General features: G+C 47.4%; 1 protein-coding gene across 6 annotated transcripts in view; it reads left to right on the forward strand.

Annotated features, from left to right (window-relative positions):
* CRACR2A (calcium release activated channel regulator 2A) overlaps positions 1-7,260 on the forward strand; it is a 134,110-nt gene extending 126,850 nt beyond the window's left edge. For 5 of the 6 annotated variants that reach the window (XM_029954250.1, XM_029954246.1, XM_029954248.1 and 2 more), the window contains 2 exons: positions 1,730-1,806; positions 3,309-7,260. In XM_029954250.1, coding sequence (XP_029810110.1) covers positions 1,730-1,806; positions 3,309-3,393 — 162 coding nt within the window. In that variant the 3' untranslated portion in view covers positions 3,394-7,260. The remainder of the gene's footprint in view (positions 1-1,729; positions 1,807-3,308) is intronic. The other variant, XR_003914335.1, reaches the window with a different exon arrangement.
* The last annotated feature ends 11,677 nt before the right edge of the window (positions 7,261-18,937 follow it).

Genomic DNA, 18,937 nt, shown 5'->3' on the forward strand with positions numbered 1-18,937 from the left:
TGGTAAGAGTCAAGTAAAACAGGAGCAAGAAGGGTCTGGTAGGTGTTCCTGTGGAGGGTCAGTAGGTAGCTGCCTGTCTGCAGTCCCTTACCCACGATGCCCACAGTACTGAAACAGAAAGGCTTCTAGAGTTTAGTCTGACAGAAGAATCCGACCAGGACTGGCATGAAGTTATTTATGGTCTTTTTGTTTACCTCACTTGAATGAATTTCCAAATGTCTCAAGAAATATTTAAAAAAATTTTTTAATGTTTATTTTTATTTTTTGAAAGAGAGCGAGACAGAGCATGAGTGGGGGAGGGGCAGAGAGAGAGGAAGACACAGAATCCGAAGACAGGCTCCAGGCTCTGAGTTGTCAGCACAGAGCCCAACGCGAGGCTCGACCTGACGAGCTGTGAGATCATGACCTGAGCCGAAGTCGGTTGCTTAATCGACTGAGCCACCCAGGAGCCCCTCAAGAAGTATCAATATGTTTAATTATAGGGTGCTGTCCCAGATCCACTGAGGGTAATATAATATATAGCATATACATCTGTGATTTTTCTGAAACTCAGAGTCTCTGGATTCCAAAATACATCTGGACTCAAGTTGATTAATGAACTGCAGGCCTGTATTTTTATTATCCCATTCCCCTCCCCCTCCCCCTTTTTTGGTCATTTAGAAAACAAATGTACAGAGAAACGAGGCTCAGAGAAGTGAAGTGATTAATTCAAGTGATGGCACAGGTCCTCAGGAGTGAATTCAGGACTTGAAGCTGGAAGGCGGGTCATGTCTTCCAATTCTAGACCCTGTGTATTCTCCCTCCTCCCACCGTGGAGTCTTCGTTCTTCCAAAGACTGCCCCAGAGTCCGGCTGTGGTACAAGTGTGGACAGGGGTTGGATCTGGGCCTCTGGGGTATGAACCAGGAAAGCTGAACCAGGAGCCAGTTTCTAGAGCCTCCTGCTCTGCAAGCCACAGAAGTGTCCTCACTCAGTGCCTGCATGCCCACAGGGTGTCAGCCTCTGGATTTTCATGCCAATAGCACTGTCCTGAGGAAGCAGGAAGTCTACTAACAGGAGTGATAAATGGATATAATGATGAGGCTTGGCCAAGAGCCCCTACCACGCAGGCAGCACCGCCTCTGCATCCTGAAGTGATGGACAGCTGTCCTGTGACACCGATGCCGACAGCCGAGGCAGCTGGAATAGTAATTAACTGGTGTGAAGGAGAATTCCTACTGGTGTGCCTCAGTGACGTCTGCCTGAAGTTCACGGAATGCCCGTGTCCTGGGAAAAGCAAGCGGGAGTCCTGCCATTAACTCAATAAGTCATTGAATGAACTGACCCGCCCTTTATACTATGCCCTTGGTTTCCCTGCCTGTGCAGTGTGGGAAATGTGGCCCATCGGGCCTTTGTTCCTCTGCCTGCACCACAGGCTGGTGTGAAAAGGAATTGGGCATCTACATACCTGAGAGCGACTTGTGAAAGTGTGAAGCACTAAGGCAGCCTACCGTTTTGTGTTTTACAATTGTTATAGCTCACCTGGGAGATGGTTACAGAACTTGCATTAGGCAGGGAACCTGAGGAGACTGAAATCAACCTGGAACAGAGCAGGGAGGGGGAGAGGGCTTAAAGGGGACTGTGAGAAGAAGTGAGGCATGTGGGTCAATGCAGATGGGGGTGTTCTCTTCCCATGGGCACCCCAAGCTCCCCAATACTCTCTTTTTGTACCCTCTGTTTCACGATTCTAGGAGAACAATCTGATCTTCTATGAATGCAGTGCCTATTCTGGTCACAACACCAAAGAGTCCCTGCTCCATCTAGCCAGGTAAGGAGGCACATCCCAGCATTCGGGGTCTGGTGGGGAGCACTGCAGTCACCTCTGCGAGGACCCTTCCTCTGTCTGCCTGAGCCTTCTGGGCAAAGGGGCTGGAGGCCTAGGCCTTGTGTGGAATTCAGGGACAGCCCTTGGAAACACAATAGGGGCAGAAGAGAAAGCCCCCTTGCCTCTTGTCCCCACTGTAGTCTTCTTCTTCTGGGTCTTAAAAGCTGCCCTTTTCCCAGGGATCCTCTTTTTAAATGCAAATGCTTCCGGGAAAGGTCATATCTTAGGTCCCAGAACACTGGCTAATATCTTAGCAGGGATTAGTTGGCAGCCAGCTGGAAACAAAAACAGTTATAATATGAGCTTGGGGGAGGGTGAGAAGAGCCCAGGAGAGGAGGGGCTATTTGGGGGGACTAGAGGCATCTAAGTGACAGCTCTCAAAGGGCTAGTTCCACTAAAAGACTGCTTTCGTAAGCCTCTGCCTATACCGAAATTTGAAAAAAAAACCATACAAGGCCTCATTTTTAATACTTGGACATTTACTCATTTACCCATCTTGGCATTCATTTCATTCCATCTATCCAACCACCTAACCATCCATCCATCCACCTATTCCTCCAGTCTGTCCACCCATTCACCCATCCATTTATCCATCCCTACATGGATCCATCAACTCACCAATGCATGCATGCATCCATCCAAAATATTTAAAAGTGCCCATTTGGGATTCAGCACTCATTCTGGGGAATTTAAAAATATTTTCATTTGAGTAATTAAGAGCCTAGAACATTTTCTATGCATTGAAGAGGTTGTGGAGTTATGGGAGACAAGGGGGAAAGTTCTAGACTTTTCTCTGCCACCAATTCTCAGGGTAAAGTCAGTGTACCTCTCTGAGATTTTCCCCCAGCATAGGAACACCAATTATACCCTCCCTGCCTACTCTGACTGTTGTAAAATCAAAAGCGATGCTTAAGGTGAAAGCGCATTGAGAGTATAAAGCAGGGATAAGATACTTACCACTATTTCTAATTCTTTGCCTCCTATATTTAATCTGGAACCCTCTATAGAGTTAATAACTAAAAAGTATATTCTTTTGAGTCTCTACTGTGTGTCAGGTACTATGATAGGCTACAGAGACATGGAGACAAAATATACAAGTCTGCCTTCAAGCAGCTTCCTCACCTGAGGGAGCCAACCAAAGGAGCAGTGCATTATGACATGGGGTGATGGGGTTTTTACAGAGGAATGGTCAGAATTCTGTCAGGGGCACTTACACCACCTGGAGAATCTGGGGAGGCTTCTTGGAGGAGGTATCATGAAGGATCCATATTGGCTAAACTTTGTCTTTACAAATTATGGTTATGTACCTGTACTTCCCAGGGGGAGACTGAAAACTCTGATGCTCTGGTGAAGTTCTGTTCCTTCCTAGTCATCCAGATGGCCTATATATAACCCAACAGCCTAGAAGCTCTCCTCTACTGACACTATACCTTCCCCTCTCCCAGGATCCTCAAGAAACAAGAAGATACAGCAAGGGAGGACACGATACAGGTTGACCGCTCTGCCAAAAAGAAATCCTGCTGTGGCTGATAGGAGTCTCCTAGGACTGTTCCACCCAGGCCTGGGGATAGGAACCACCTTGAATCCTGCACATGGATGCCTGCACCATAATCTGCCCAAACCTTTGTCTTTGTCAGTAACTTGCCTCCACCAACAGGAAGGGAAGCACCCCCAGTCAGGAAAGCTGCTCTTGGAGCATTTTGAAATCTTCTCTCTCTCCTCACTCTAGACCCCAGATGCTCATCCCCCACTTCCCGCTTGGTTTTGTGGGGAAAAGAAACAGATGGTCTCTTCCAGAAAAATCACCACATGCCTTCACCACCTCCCTTCTGCTCCCCTTGCCCTTCGGAGCTGCAGCACTGTGGTTGCCATGGCGACTGTGCAGGGCAGACTTGCTGCTTCCTGTAGGCCAAAGATATAACACTTGGGCAGGGAGGGCCAGGATGGTTGGTCTTCCTTTGGCTCCTCGGGACATCAATGGGACATTCTTGGCATATGCTTCATGGACCTTGAGATGCCCACACGGTACTGAGAAAAGCAGGCCAGGCATCCACATTGTATTCCACACCTCACCTCCCAGGGCCCTACTCCCTGCTGGGCTGCAGAATCCCACCTCTCAGCAGCCAGCATGTCTACTGTATTTGCCCCCTGAGGTCTCTGGAACAGTGCCTTACAAGAAACTCACAACCTTTCCTCTCAACCAGCCCCCCACGACCCTGACTCCCAAGTGGACTGTGGGTGATAGACGTGTGCCCAGGCTTAGGGAGAGGGCTCACTTCCTACTTAACTTTCACTAAGAGATGAAAAGAAAACTAGGGGGAAAAACCCATCTGCTGCGAAACACAGCGACCATTTCTGGAGTATAAATAAGGTATACATAGCTCTGTGAAAGCCATTTTCCAATGTTTCTCAAAATAGCTCCTTGAAAAATTGCATATGATGATTAATGGGGTAGATTGACATGCAGGCAGTGAGGCCCAGCACCAGGTCCACACTTACTGACTTCATTTTATTTTATTTTATTTTTCAGAGGACTGTATTTAAAAAAAAGAAAGTGTGGTTGTGGGATTGACATATAGCTGGGGTTTGAGAAGTAAGCATAGCGTAGCTATGGGCTTCAGCATCCCTGTGACTCTACCAGCACAGGGCGCTCACATTAAGGGGGTGACCTGGGCCCGTGTGTGGTTCCTTTGGCTGGGTAGTGGTGAGTGCCCAGCCTCAGCAGTGCTCGGCATCACTGGGGCAGGGGATGCTGGTAAGGGCATTGTTGCCCTGGGTGGGGAGCTTGGATGAAAAGATCATAAAGATCACTGCCTATTACCGCTCTAGGCCTGCAGGCCCAACCCCACAGGGAAGTGAGTGGTATCCACACCCAAGCAGGATGTGGAAGAAGGCAGAGGAGCAGAAAATATCCATAGACCTCCAAGAAGATTCAAGAGAACTGTTTACAGCCAGCCAGGCAGAAGAGAATCTTCTGGTCAGAGTTCCCTGTAGTCTCCTCCCCAGGCTCCTAAAAGCATCAGGGCCCCATGGGTCACAGCAAGTGCCTGCCTCTTTTTTGCAGACTTTTCTCTCCCCCCATTTAGTGCTTGGAGACACCAGGGAGCCCAAGGAGAGAGTGGAACAAAAGCCAACACGGAGTACCAAGAGGGGCCCCATGGCCTTGGGCAAGTCAGCTCCCTGCCTGGACCCCCTTCTCATGAGTAAAATGAAGGGTGGCTATTTGATGCTTCTGGCTTCTCCTACTCAGAGTGCTTAGGATGACACCTTCATTTTCCAACTTCGGCGGGCTCTGGCGCCTAGTCCAAATTTGAAAGGAACTCACAGAAAACTCCTTTCCCTAAGAGAAGGCACTGGTGATGGTCTTATTAGTGGAATGCAGGGGATAACCCAGAAGTGGCCCTCCAATATCTGTGTGGGTGTGTGTTGCTGTGTGATTATGTATTTGCGGGAGAGTGTGCAGACAGAGGGTAAGGATAGCCATAAAGAAAGCAAGCCAACTCTCCTGCTTCTGAAAACAAAAAAAGCAGAGATGGCAGTTGGAACTTATGGGGCAAGCAGGCTACACCTGGAGTTCCCCAAGCCCACAGATGCCTTTATCCCCTATACCTAGTCCATGGTTTGGGGCTGCATTTTTCCATTTTGGAAAAGTGCATCTAAGGGTTAGAGCAGAGTGGAGTGATCCTAGTGCCCGACCCTCCAGCATGTGAGGTAAATCCCCACAAATCCTCAGGGTCCAGGCAGAGAAGGGAGTAGGAAGGGTCTTTAGGTTCCTACTGCTTCTTTTTCCAACTCCACTTGAGACAAGTATGTGGGGTGGGACCTCAGAGAGACTCTAAGAAGTTCTGTGTCCATGTTCCCAGACTAGAGCTTCCCCCACACCATTCCTTTTAAGCTATCCTGGTGATCAAAGCCTCCCTCAGTGGCTGTGAGCCTGTCCCAGGACCTGACAGAGTGCTGTCAGGGACACCTCTGGCTCCATCCCATTTATATTGCGATCATGGTCTTGACGAAGTCACCTGAACAGGTTTCATGTTTACCTGTAGGTTAGAGGTTTCAATGTCTACCTCCCACAGGCATTTTAAGTATTAAATGAGGCAATGAATGTGAAATGCGTAGCACAGTGCCCAGCACATAATAGGTACTAACAAGTATGGCCTATTATTGTTGCCAACATTGAGTCACTGCCCAGACCACTGCCCAGACCATCACCACCCTTGCCCTAATTTCGATTTAGTGTTTGCTCAGCTAACACTAAGCATCTACCCATAAGTGGGTGCTTTCACAAATACTACCTCGTTTGAGTATCCAATTGCCCAGCTCATTTGCCTGGCTATGAGCTTGTGTTCAGCATTGCCTCGTGGCACTGCTCTCCTTTGTTCCTGTGGGTTTCCTGGCTTTCCAATCAGTACCCATATCTTACCAGTGTCTGTGATCTGGTTTTAGCCCACAGTCCACTCTGCTTCCCTGACCTGGTTCTCCAAGACTCAGACAGCAGCTCAGACCTGGTGCCAAGGTGTTTACCTAAGAATGATCTGTGCTATCACAATCCTTGGCACCACATTTTCTCCCCTGTTCTGACTCCTTATGCTGCCTCTGGCATCTGCTGCTGCCCTCAGCCCCAAGTTGCCAAACCAAGAGCTTCAGCACCAAACCAAAGCCCCAGTTATTTTTCTGCTTATCTAGCATTTCTCTTTCCTGACAGTCTCTTTGGTACACTATCCTCTGTGATACACTAGGTTTTTTCCATCTCTCGCCATCCTGTACTTTTTCCTCTGTTCTTAACACTTTCACCCAATCTTGGACTCCCCTTTACCATACTCTCCCAACCCTGCGCCCACTCCAGGCCATACCTATATGTTCCATCCAAAATAGCTCAACCTTTTGTCTCTGTCACTAGCAGTCAATGCTCTAAAGGATCTTAAACCAATTTCAGCTAAAGTATTAATGCAATTGGTGGTTTAAGGGTTAAGTATAGACTTTAACAAAAATATAAAAGAGACAAAATGTTAGCTCAAGGGAATAAATTCCTAGTGGTCTTAGGGGTCAAAAATTTAGGATAGGATTGCCTTCTCCTAACACAGTTTGCTTCAACCTATTTCTACGTTCCTATGTATTTATAATTGTTATACCTTTTTAATGAATTGACCTTTGTTATTATAAGGTGTCCTTCTTGCCTTTAGTAACAATTTTTCTCTTAGAGTCTATTTTGTCTGATATTAGTACAGACATACCAGCTCTCACTTTCTGCCTGTTTATGGTGTTAAATCTAAACTAAGTCTCTTGTAAACAGCATATAGCTGGATTGTGGTTTGGGTGGGGGGGGATTGTGTTTTGTTTTTGTTTTTATTTTTTATTTTAGAAAGAGAGAGAGAGCACGTGAGTTGGGGGAGAGAAGCAGAGGGAGACAGAGACACATAGGGCTCTATCCCATGATCCTGGGATCATGACTTGAGTCAAAATGAAGAGTCAGATGTTCAACCAACAGAGCCACCCAGATGCCCCTTGATTGTGTTTTTTAATCTATTCTTCCAATCTCTGCCCTTTAATTGGAGAGTTTGCTATGTTTACATTTAATATAACGGGTAAAGTAAGATGTAGTGTCTACCATTTTGCTATTTCTTTCTATATTTTATATTCTTTTTGTTCCTCTGTTTCTCCATTACTGCTTTTTTTGTGTTAAATAGTTAATTTCTAGTGTACTATTTTAATTATCATTTCATTCACTATATATATTTTAACTTGTTTTCTTGGTGACTGCCCTGTAAGTAACCATTTATATCTCAATTTATAACAATCTAGTTTGGATTAATACCAAATTAATTTCAATATTATACAAAACTTTGTTCCTCTGTAGTTCCATTCCCCCCTCCCATATGTTGTTATTGTCGCAAATTATATCTTTATAAATCTTGTTCCCATCAATGTAAATCTATTGTTATTGATTTATGCAGTTCTCTTTTAAATCAGATTTTAAAAAGGATTATAAACAAAAAATACATTCATACCATTTTCTGTATTTAATTACATAATTACTTTTACCAGTGTTCTTCTTTTCTTCATGTTGATTCAAGTTACTATCTAGAGTCTTTTCACTTCACCAATATTTCTTGTAGGAAAAATTCTTCTCAGTTTTGTTTACATGAAAATGTTGATTTATCCCTCAGTTTTGAAGGATAGTTTTGTCAGATATTGAACTTCTGGCTGACAGGGTTTTTCCCCTTTGCTGCTTTGAATATACCATTCCGGGGTGCCTGGGTGGCTCAGCTGGTTAAGCATCCAGCTTCAGCTTAGGTCATGATCTCATGGTTCATGGGTTCGAGCCCCACGTCAGGCTCTGTGCTGACTGCTAGCTCAGAGCCTGGAGCCTGCTTCAGATCCTGTATCTCCCTCCTCTCTCTGACCCTCCCCTGATCACACTGTCTCTCTCTGTCTCTCAAAAACAAATAAAAAACATTAAAAAAATACCATTCCTAGTTTCTAGCCCCCATTGTTTCTGAGAAATTGGCTGTTAATCTTATTGAGGCTCTTTTGTATGTGATGAACTGCTTCTGCTTTCCTGCTTTCAAAAATCTTAATTTTTTGGCTTTCAACATTTGATTTTGATGTGTCTAGCTGTACATCTCTTTGAGTTTATCCTACTTAGATTTTGTGGAGCATCTTGGTTGGCTTTCATCAAATATGGGGAGATTTTGGTCATTATTTCCTTAAGTATTCATTATGCCCTTTTCTCCCTTTCCTTTTGTTCTAGAACTCCTATAATGCATATGTTGGCAAGCTTGATGGTGTCCCACAGGTTTCTGAGGTTTTGTTCATTCTTTTCATCATTTTTTTGGTTCTTCAGACTGCATAATCTCACTTGCCCTATATTTAAGTTCACTGATTCTTTCTTCTGCCTACTCAAATATGCTATTGGGACCCACTAGTGAATTTCTTATTTCCATTGCTGTACTTTTCAACTTCAGGATTTCTATTTGGTCCCTTTTATAATTTTTGTATCTTTATTGATTCTATTTGGTGGGGTTTGTTCTCATGCTTTCCTTTAGTTCTTTAGACATGGTTTACTTTAGGTCTTTGAACGTATTTAAGTAACTCGTTTAAAACTTCAGAGGCCTCACTTTAGTGCACAAATCAAGTGCTGCCTGGCAGTCATTACTTCCTTCCTCACACTTCACACAACATAGCCTGAGGTTGTCTCATTCCTTAGCTCCACCTCTAACCCCCTCCCTAATGTCTTTCCTGACTTCAGGATTGGAGGAGAGAAACTCAAAAATTTTTCAGATCTGAGAATTGTCTCCTCCACCTTGAGCTTCTGGATATCCTGCTGGAGATAAGCTGCCCAAGGAAGTGTCCAGCTCCTGGAGGAAGTGAAGGGAGGCCAGAAACCCTCAGGCAATGTTTCCTTTCCTGACAGGAATCCAGACATTCCATAAAGATTCACTCAGAAGGGATAGGTGGATGGAAACTACAGATCAAAAGTGTTTAATTACTCCAAAATAATGAAATCACAGGTCATAAACATACAGAAACAAAGATTTAAGGAACTTCTTGGTGACTGGACTTAGGAGCACTGTCACCTCTCCTCCCGTTATTTGGGGGAAATATTTTACTTTATTAGTTATTTCTTCCCTTCTTATCTGGTGTGTGTGTGTGTGTGTGTGTGTGTGTGCACGCGAGCATGCCAGGGTGAGGGGTAGGGATGGTGATGGTTGATAGGATGTAGGATTTACCTAAACCTCTCCCACTTCCTAACTTTATTAATGTTTTTATTAATAACTATGTTAATTATCTGCACTAACAAAAAAATCATAGCTCCAACTTTCACACAATTCAGTGGAGCCAGTTTCAGTGAAGTGCCCTACTTAGGAAGAACCTTCCTGGAAATGATGGAGGTTGGGAAACCATATGGTGCTTGGCAGAGGACCTGAAATCAATGTAGAAGTCGAGACGCATTGGTGAGTCTGTGTAATTTATCATCCTGGAGTAGGACTGAGTCAAGTCCAAGAACTGACCCTCTCTCAGAGCTGGAACTTCATCAGCACTTTGGCTCTGATTCAGAAATGGTACTTGCAAGCTCTTGACATAGTGCTAAGATACTCCCAGCAAATGAAGACTCTTAGGGCCAAGGAGGTCTGTGCCAGCATAATGAATTATGACTGGATCCATCTGACCTATAAAAGTAAATACTCCCCTAAAAACACTGCATTACTAAGGGAAAATGCCCAAAGAACATGGACAGAGGGAATGGGATTTCTTTAACTTGGACTTGAAACATGTAGAGCTCAAGGAGCCTCAAAATGAATTTGAGTAACATGACTGTAGAACTAGAATTCATTGAGCATGTGTGGCATCAGGTCAAGGACAGAGTGTCAGGGTGCGATTAACATCCAGTCCATCAGCTCCACCAGGCCATTCTGTAATGATACTGTGTTGTGCTTATTTATACACACTGCCCACAGGGCTCTACTGAGTGAAATGCACTGGACTGAGCTCCCGAGGGCAGGAGCATTAATTTCTGCCTCATGCTTGGCACAGTGTCTGGCAAACAGTGTTTGCTTTATAGGAGAGCAACAGAGCATCATCTCAACAGTTGAGAACAGAGCATCATTTCTCAAGAACAAGGCCCACCACTTGATGAGCCACTCTGCTGGAGCCCCAGTTCCCAGAGGCTGGATGACTGGGTCCCTGTTGTCTGGTAGACCCTGGAGTTGCCTTGCCAGTCCAAATGAGCTGCTGCTTCTGGCTCTTAAAACATAGTGCTGAGATGCATTCCAGCTACCGTGATTCAGTTGCATTTCAGACAGTGTGATGCCCATCAAAGCATTCCATCTCAACTCCCTGCAGCCACCCCAGCTGTTGCTAGCAGCAATCCATTACCCTCAGGCAGGCATTACCCTCAACAACTCAATTTGACTTGGGCTCCATGCTTCTGTGCATAAAAGGTGCTTCCCTACCTGGTTCTCTTCCTTCCTGGCATTGAGCCGGCCATGTTTACCCAGGCTGTGCCCCTCTCAAATGTTTTCTCTAACCCCTGAAGATATGCTCAGAATAAGAACCCACACACAAGTTGTTGGCTTTAGGCAAAACCTGGAACTGCTTGGTGCTCTGAGCCCCAGCTGCCACATCTGTAGTATTCTGTGTCCTACTGTCTGCTAGCATGAAGGTCAAATGAGAACTCTGGGAAAGGGTTTAGTCAACTGAAAGGCTCTAGACAAATGTTAATTATTACATCATCGTCTATCTCCCTGTGCGAGAGTCCAAAACAAAACAAAATAAGAAAGAAATAAAGTCCCATACTTCTTGGTATCCAGGAGAAGCCGGGACCTCAGGTTTGAGCAACTCCTATTTCCCAGGGCTAGTAGAACAAGGAAAGCATGCACTCCTTCAAGGTACTTAGACTTCTGTCTAAGAATATTTTGTATCTTTCATTTCCATTCTGCTTTGAAGTGGGATGGGGGCCCAGCATCCAGGTTACAAGGTCCTCACTGGCAGGGTTCTGGTTTCATTCAATGTTTTTATTACATAATAGACACTAGGTGTAGTTGTGTAGATTTGTTGCCTGGTCAAGACTTCAGATAGTGTACTCCTAATTGAACCACCCTTAAATAGATGGTCTGTAGACACTTCCATTTTTGGATGGTGAAAAGCTCTGGAGTTGGAAGGGAGTGACAGTTGCACACAATATTGTGACTGCATTCACTGTCACTGGCTTGTACATTTGTAAATGGTTAAAATGGTAGATTTTATGTTTTGTGTATTTTGCCACAATACAATTTTCTTTTCATACAACACTTTCACACACATTTATGTTTCATGAATGAATGAAGGATTGACTCTCTTCAGTGCCCAACGACTGAGGGTCTAAGGCACTCAGTGTTTGTCTCAGGTTATATCAGTGATGAGAGAGCAAGAAAGGAAGACACGCTTAGCTTACTTAACGCCCTTGATGCTTCAAGGGACCCAAGGGGAGGAAACACCTAGGAACCCACAGGTGTACACTGACATTCCATTGAAATGCCATAACCATAATCCCCAGGGTCCTCTCCCCTTCAGGGCCTCACCCAGCCCCACCCCACCCTGGATTCTGCTGGGGAGGACTCTCAGGGCTCCTAGGACTTCTGCCCCTGCTCACCCTTCTCTTTAAGAGTTTGGCTACATTCCTGTAGATAAGTTCCTAGGGACAGGACCTCCATGACTTATATGCCAACAGGAAGGCCTAGACTGGTTTCAGAGTGTGGCCTCAGTAAGGATGTGTTTAATGGGGGGCGCCTGGGTGGCTCATTCAGTTAAGCATCCGACTTCGACTCAGGTCATGATCTCACAGTTTGTGGGTTCAAGCCCCACATCGGGCTCTGTGTTGACAGCTGGAGCCTGGAGCCTGTTTCAGATTCTGTATCTCCCTCTCCCTCTGCCTCTCCGCCACTCGTGCTCTGTCTTTGTCTCAAAATTAAATAAACTTAAAAAAAATGGATGTGTTGAATGACACAAAAAATGAACAGCAAAAGTCTTTTGTTATTCCTCAAATCCTATTGCATTAACTACAGTGGGAAATACACTCATTAGCATCCAGAAATGCTCCGGTTTAGGAAGATTTATGCTGTAATCATTTATGGTAAGAAGACTAGGAACTAGCATAGAAGGACTGAAGTAGAAGAGGACTTGGATACCATGTTCCATGATGAAAGATTGACTTGGTTGTTACACTGGCTCTGAGCAAATCGACAGGGCTGGGTTAGAACCAGCCAGCACGGAGCATGGATATTGTGACCTATCGTAAGAAAGTGTGTCCCGGTGAGCATTGCCCAACACAATGGAATAGGCTGCCTCATCAGGCAGTGAGCTCCCTGATACCAGAGGTATTAAAGCGGTTGTTGAACATTCTGCTCTTGAGAATGCCTCTGCATTGACTTGCCCAACCCTGAGAGTCTGGGATTGTTTTGAACTGGGACTGAAGCAGAAGTTTGTAAGTTACAAGGCATCCTGGGGAGTCTGACCAGGAGAATGCTGAGCCAGTCCATTTCCCTTGCTCATCTTCCCACTCACCCTTCTCCACTTTCTCCCCTGCCCCACATCTGCCCCACTTCTCCTTCCCTTTCCCCTTTTGGTTTCCCACCCTCTACCCAGCACCCCCTCCCGCAGCCTGCTCCCCCTGCCGGGGAGTAAAAAGCACCTGGCCAGAGAGTCCCACCATGCTTCTGCAGCTTGGCTGGCACGGGGAGAAGTGCTGTGTCTTTGCCAGCGGCCTGCCAGTCCCTCTATTGTAGCAAGTGAAATTACCAGCTTCACACTGCGGGTCTATTTAAATCAGCCTTTCATGTCTGATGGATTTAAAAATATGCTAGAAGTCAGCATCTTAAATACAAGAAACACAAACAAGCAGATGAGGCTGCATTTTCCTCCCTCTGTGCCCACCCCACCCTCTTCCCTTCCTCCCACTCTCTCCTGCCCCCTCCCAAAGCAGTTTTCATTCACGAAGCCCATCTCCTCCCCACCCCCACCCCCGCCTTCCCCCCAGTTCCCCATCCCTCCCCTTCTCTAGATGGCGTGGCAGTCTTAAGCCTGAGCCGTGGCTGGGAACCCCAAGATCTAGGTTCCTTGCTCAACTCCGCAGGACACAAGTAAGGCCACTCAGCATGGCCAGTGGGGGTCTTCTGCCCTGTTGTGTGCAAATCCACCTCCAGCCTGAATCCAGGGTGGGCTCCCGTCACAGACGAGGAGGCTGTGGCCCAGGCAGGAGGAGTGGCCTGTGGGGTTCAGAGGTCACTGAGCAGCGTTGCTGGCACCGGGCCCACTGCCCTGGCTGTCCATGGCCAGACTTCCCAAGCGGATGTGTTCAGTTTTCCAGTTAGAACATTTGCTAGCCCCAGAGCCCCACCATTCCCAGTAATCCACCTGTGAGGGGTTCTCAGGCTCCGGTCACAGCAGGGGTTCCTGGTCTGTCCCTAGGTATGGACCCTCTCTGGGGCCTTGACCCACCTCACTTGACCGAACCCCATTTTCTCCAGCTACAATTTAAGTCCTGTCCTGTAAGCCCTGGGTGTCATCTCTTTGAGGCTTGATAAGTGAGCCCCACAGCATGTCCTCGGCCGGGGGGCCGGGGTTCCAGTGACACCGTCAGGAAGGCCACCTCACCTGGAAGTGCTCCGCTGCTCAGCCTGCGGCACAGGCAGAGGTGATGGCTGTGGCCCATGGTTCCCAGCCTTGGGTGCCACAGGAGTCACCTGGGCAGTTTTCCTTTATCTTTACTAGTTTCTTTATTGGTATTTATTCTATTCCGATTGTTTTCTTTTATTGTTTTTTTAGAATCATACCAATCCTCACTGTCCCCAACACATCAGAATTTCTCAATTAAGTAGAAGTTGAGAGCTTTAAAAATTTTTTTAATGTTTATTTATTTTTGAGAGTGAGAGTGCGAGCAGGGGAGGGACAGAGAGAGAGACTGAGACACAGAATCTGCAGCAGGCTCCAGGCTCTGAGCTGTCAGCACAGAGCCTGACTCGGGGCTTGAACCCATGAACCGTGGATCATGACCTGAGATGAAGTCAGACACTTAACCGACTGAGCCACCAGGCGCCCCAGGAGAGCTTTTAAAACTTAAATATTACCATCATTAGCAACAAAAATAGCGGAATAGAAAAATCTTCTGCTTGCATGTCAACATTTTCTTGACTTGGGATCTGGTCCCGAATGCCTCTGTGTCTTCGCCCAGGCTGTTCCTTCTGGCTGGATTCTTTAAGACAACTTCAAGGACCTGCCTGTGGCCACGCAGCAGGCCATGGGATGGCCGGACAGGGCTCTGAGGCCTCCCTGGTATTCCACACGTGGTCAGCCAGCAGGCCTTGGAGAGCAGTCGCGCAGGAGACGGTGCACGCGCAGGAGACGGTGCACGCGCAGGAGACGGTGCACGCGCAGGAGACGGTGCACGCGCAGGAGACGGTGGGGCTCAGCCGCCACATCGGATCATCGCGTGTCTGTGATTAGAGAGCACGCACACACATACACCCCACACGTCTACACACACAAAACCATGCACACAGGCCACACACTCACAAACCACACACTCAGACACTGGCATACATGCACTCACCGGACACAACCATTTACTTACACACCATGTACACACACCACATACTCAATACTTACACATACCACACACACACACACCACACATTCAGATACTCACACATATACCACAGATGCCACACACACACACACACACACACACACACACTCAAACACATCACACGTAACACACATGCTCATACACAAATTCACATACCACACAGACACATGGCACACTCATACCACACAGATACCACACACACACACCACACTCTCACCCATGTCCCTCCTACACACACCACATATGCACATAAAAATATACCATACATTCAGACACACCACACATATCACACCCATACCATATATCACACACTCACGTATGTACCACACACACAACATACTTACACATGCACACAAAAACACACCACACACTCACATACACACATTCACCAAACACACACCATACCACACATACCACACACACCACACACTCAGACATCATACACTCATGCATGTATCTCTCTCTTACACACACACACCGACGGAAGTGCACATTCTACCCACTTCCTCCCCCATAGTCCCACCACTGATGGCGTGAACTTCTTTCCCTGAAAGTTTGACTATGTGCCACACAAGACACTATGCCCTTGGAACATAAAAATGGAGAAAAAAGTCAAGGCGTTCAAAGTTAGTGGAGGAGTTTTATAGCAAAGAGACCAGAAATGAGAGGGACTCTGCAGAATGCCTTGGAAGTGAGACTAAGCTGTCCCTGGTTGGGGAGGGGGGGCAGGCTTTTAACAAATGACTGAATGGCACTCTGAGAGCAGGAAGGTGAGGGGGTGCCCTCAGGCAAAGACCAAGGGGAGCAGTCCTGGTGGGGAACAGCAATGGAGAGAAGGGAGGGGGGAGGAAGCAGGTTTGGGGATCCCGTGGTGCCACCAGAAGGCTCATGGGCCAGTGCTGGAAGTTATGGAGGGTGAATCGGGTTGGGGTGGCGAGAATGTAAGCAGATGAGGCCAAAACTGGAGAGCCTGCCTGGACCAGAGTTTAAATGCCATCCTGTAGGTGACAAGGAGCCACTGGAGGGTTTTGAACAGGGAGGCGACAGGGTCAGGTCTGTGCCTGTGCTGGAAGAGAGGAAGGGGAGGAAGGGGGTGAGCCTGAGGACAGGGAGACAGATGAAGATTGATCACCCTGGTCCCAGGACCCCACGCTGAGTAGCCTAGGGTGTGGTAGGGAGGGAGAAAGAGCCTCACAACCCACCAATCTCAACTTTCAACGTGACCCATGTTTGCCTGTGAGCCAGACCACATTGTAAACCTTGGCTTTCCCTCTCTGCCTCCCCCTAGCCCAGCAGGTTCCCTGGCTGGCCAATACTTCCCCATTTGGAGACAGGGAAACTGAAGGACTCCGTACAAATGTGCTTTTTGCTCCTTTTCCGGCTTCTATTCTCACTAGGACCTGCACCCTCACTTTTCACATGTCTCATAGTGCAGACAGTGTGTGTCCTCCTTGTGAAGGACAAGGGGTTGATGATTTCTCTAGAAGTCATCAGCACAACAAATAACACCCAGGGAGGAAAGGGTCAGAATGAGCCCACGAAGCTATCATGTGCGCATTCCAGACTGCGGGCACTAAACCAAGACCTCCTGACTCCAAGGACCTTTTTCCTCATTCTAACCGGTTCCTGGATGCCTGAGAGGACACGTGCACCAGACCACACTCCTCACTAAAAACCCCAGATCCCAAGCAAAGACGAGACTCTCTCTCCTTTTCTTCTCTGAGTCTCCCAGATGCTCTATCTGCATCTGTACTCTCTCTGTCTCTTCAGTAAATTCTGCTCTCACTTCCTGCTGGCTTGCATTTGATTTCTATCTTGTGTGTAGCCAAGGACCCTCTGGGCTGATCCTGCGGGCCCCCTTCTGTGTCTTCAGACACAGCCAGCCTGAATCAATTCCATACCATAAGTCATTATATCTCAACCACTGCTTTTTTCCCATTAAATCCATTGAGGGGTAGAAAATGTGCTCTCCCTGAATGAGGTGGGGGCCTAGGAATTATACACGACAAACCTCAAGCCAAACAAAATTAGATATATCCCTCACTACTTGGAGTTCTCCAGGCCCAAATTTCCTCTGTGCACATAAATAGCCAAAGCCGTAGCTTTGGTTTGTGGACTGGGCAGAATTAACAGAGAACCCATGAGTAGACAACACTTCAGAGTTTATAAGTTTCTTCCATGACACCCTCTGTGGGTCATCTTCCCTCTGCAGAACTGGAGATTCAATGAACATGAGCACCTCCTCCAGAGCAAGGCTGGTGAGCAATAGAGCTGGGACTTGTCCAGCCCCTGAACTCTTAAGACCAGGGCCAGAGTTACTGTGCTTAGAGGTAACCACATTGTTTGCCCTCAGTTTCCATCACCTGCTCGTCAATCCCAGGTCTCCCTGGGTCCTGTACACCAGCGCAGCCCTCCTCCCCTCTTTCCCACCCCTCCACCCACCTTTGCTCAGAAGCCCTCCTCTCCACAGACCCCCTTGTTTGGGGACACTCTGGAGAGTGACACATGAAAGGGAATCTAATCAGAGATAATCAATAGGCAATATGAGCAAAGCCAAATGCAGTCCCTGCCTGGATGAGAGTCACCTAGCCCCGGCCGGCAAGCAGCCAGGATTCCTAACTCTATTTCCTCTCAGTTATTAAAATGATTTTCCAAGAGATAGTCCCATCTCGGGAGAGTCACAGACTAATAAAGTGCAGTCAAGCGGCCGGAGAAACCCCACATCCGGGCCTATCCTCCATTTCCTTTGGCTGCTCACTTGCAAAGCCTCTGTGGTATGTTTCTGCAGCCCTGGCTGGACCTTCATTCCCATCTTGAGCCTTTATTTCTCACTCTGACCCTGGAACCCTCACAAAGCCCGGCAGCCATTCTGTCCCCCACTAAAAAGTCAGGCATAGGATCTTCTTGGAAAACTCTGAGCCCAGAGTCACAAAATAAGTGGCACTGAGTTGCAGAATGAGAGAATCTCAGATCCTCTGGGCTGGCCATTGGGGGAGGAGAAGGAGGCAGTGCCTGGAGATCACTCCAAGGAACACCTACATTTCACAGAGGAGAACCCTAGCCTAGAAGGAGCCACCCAGGATGCTCTGAGAGCAGGAGCTACCGGTGTGCCGGCAGCCAGTCTGCTCCTTCGGCGAATGTTTATTGGATGTCTCTGGTGCGCCATGGAGCTGTATTCAACACTGAAGCACAAACATAAGTGAGTTATAGAACCTTCCCTCCAGGAGACTGTAGTCTCTGAGCCGGGCAAGCAGACACAAAAATAGATAGGGGCAACACAGCAGCATGGTGGGCGTGGGCACAGAGTGCTGCCCAGAGACATAGTGAGCCCAGAAGGGAGGATCACAGAGGCCCATGTGTCTGAGTCCTGGAGGCAGTCAAACAGATACGATGTTTACCATGGTTCTCAGCTAATCCTTACCACCTTCCTCTGAGGAAGATACTACTGCCAGTTTACAGGTCAGGGAAACTGAGGCAGAGCGAGGGAAGCTGCCTTGCTTGAGGTTATGCAGCTAGGAGAGAGACAACTGAGGTCCTAGTTTCAGAGTCCACATGCCAGCATGACCCGTGTTCCTCTGCTCCCAGGTGACTGCATGTCCTCAGTTAGGATACTGTGGGTGGCGCCTGCCACTATGGTCAGGCATGAGCGCCCCCCCCCCGCCCCAAGCATACACCATGCAGCTGGCAGCCTTGGCCCCAAGTCATGTTTAATGACCTCAGGTTCCCTGAGCCCTGGCCTTGCTCTGACCTCCCATGGCTTCTTCAATCCAGGCATTTGCAAAACCACCTTCAGAATTGTTTCCAAGCAGCAGGATCATGTGCCTTTTCTCTTTGGCCCCACAAAGCAAGCATTCCCACCTACTGTGGGCAGAGACTCTATGTGGAGCTGTTTCTCCCTTTCTCCCTAAGAGGGCCCAGAGTCACCTGCATATTCTCGTCCAGGGCCCTGGG

Source organism: Suricata suricatta, chromosome 10 (genome assembly GCF_006229205.1).
Source record: "Suricata suricatta isolate VVHF042 chromosome 10, meerkat_22Aug2017_6uvM2_HiC, whole genome shotgun sequence".
Taxonomy (NCBI): domain Eukaryota; kingdom Metazoa; phylum Chordata; class Mammalia; order Carnivora; family Herpestidae; genus Suricata; species Suricata suricatta.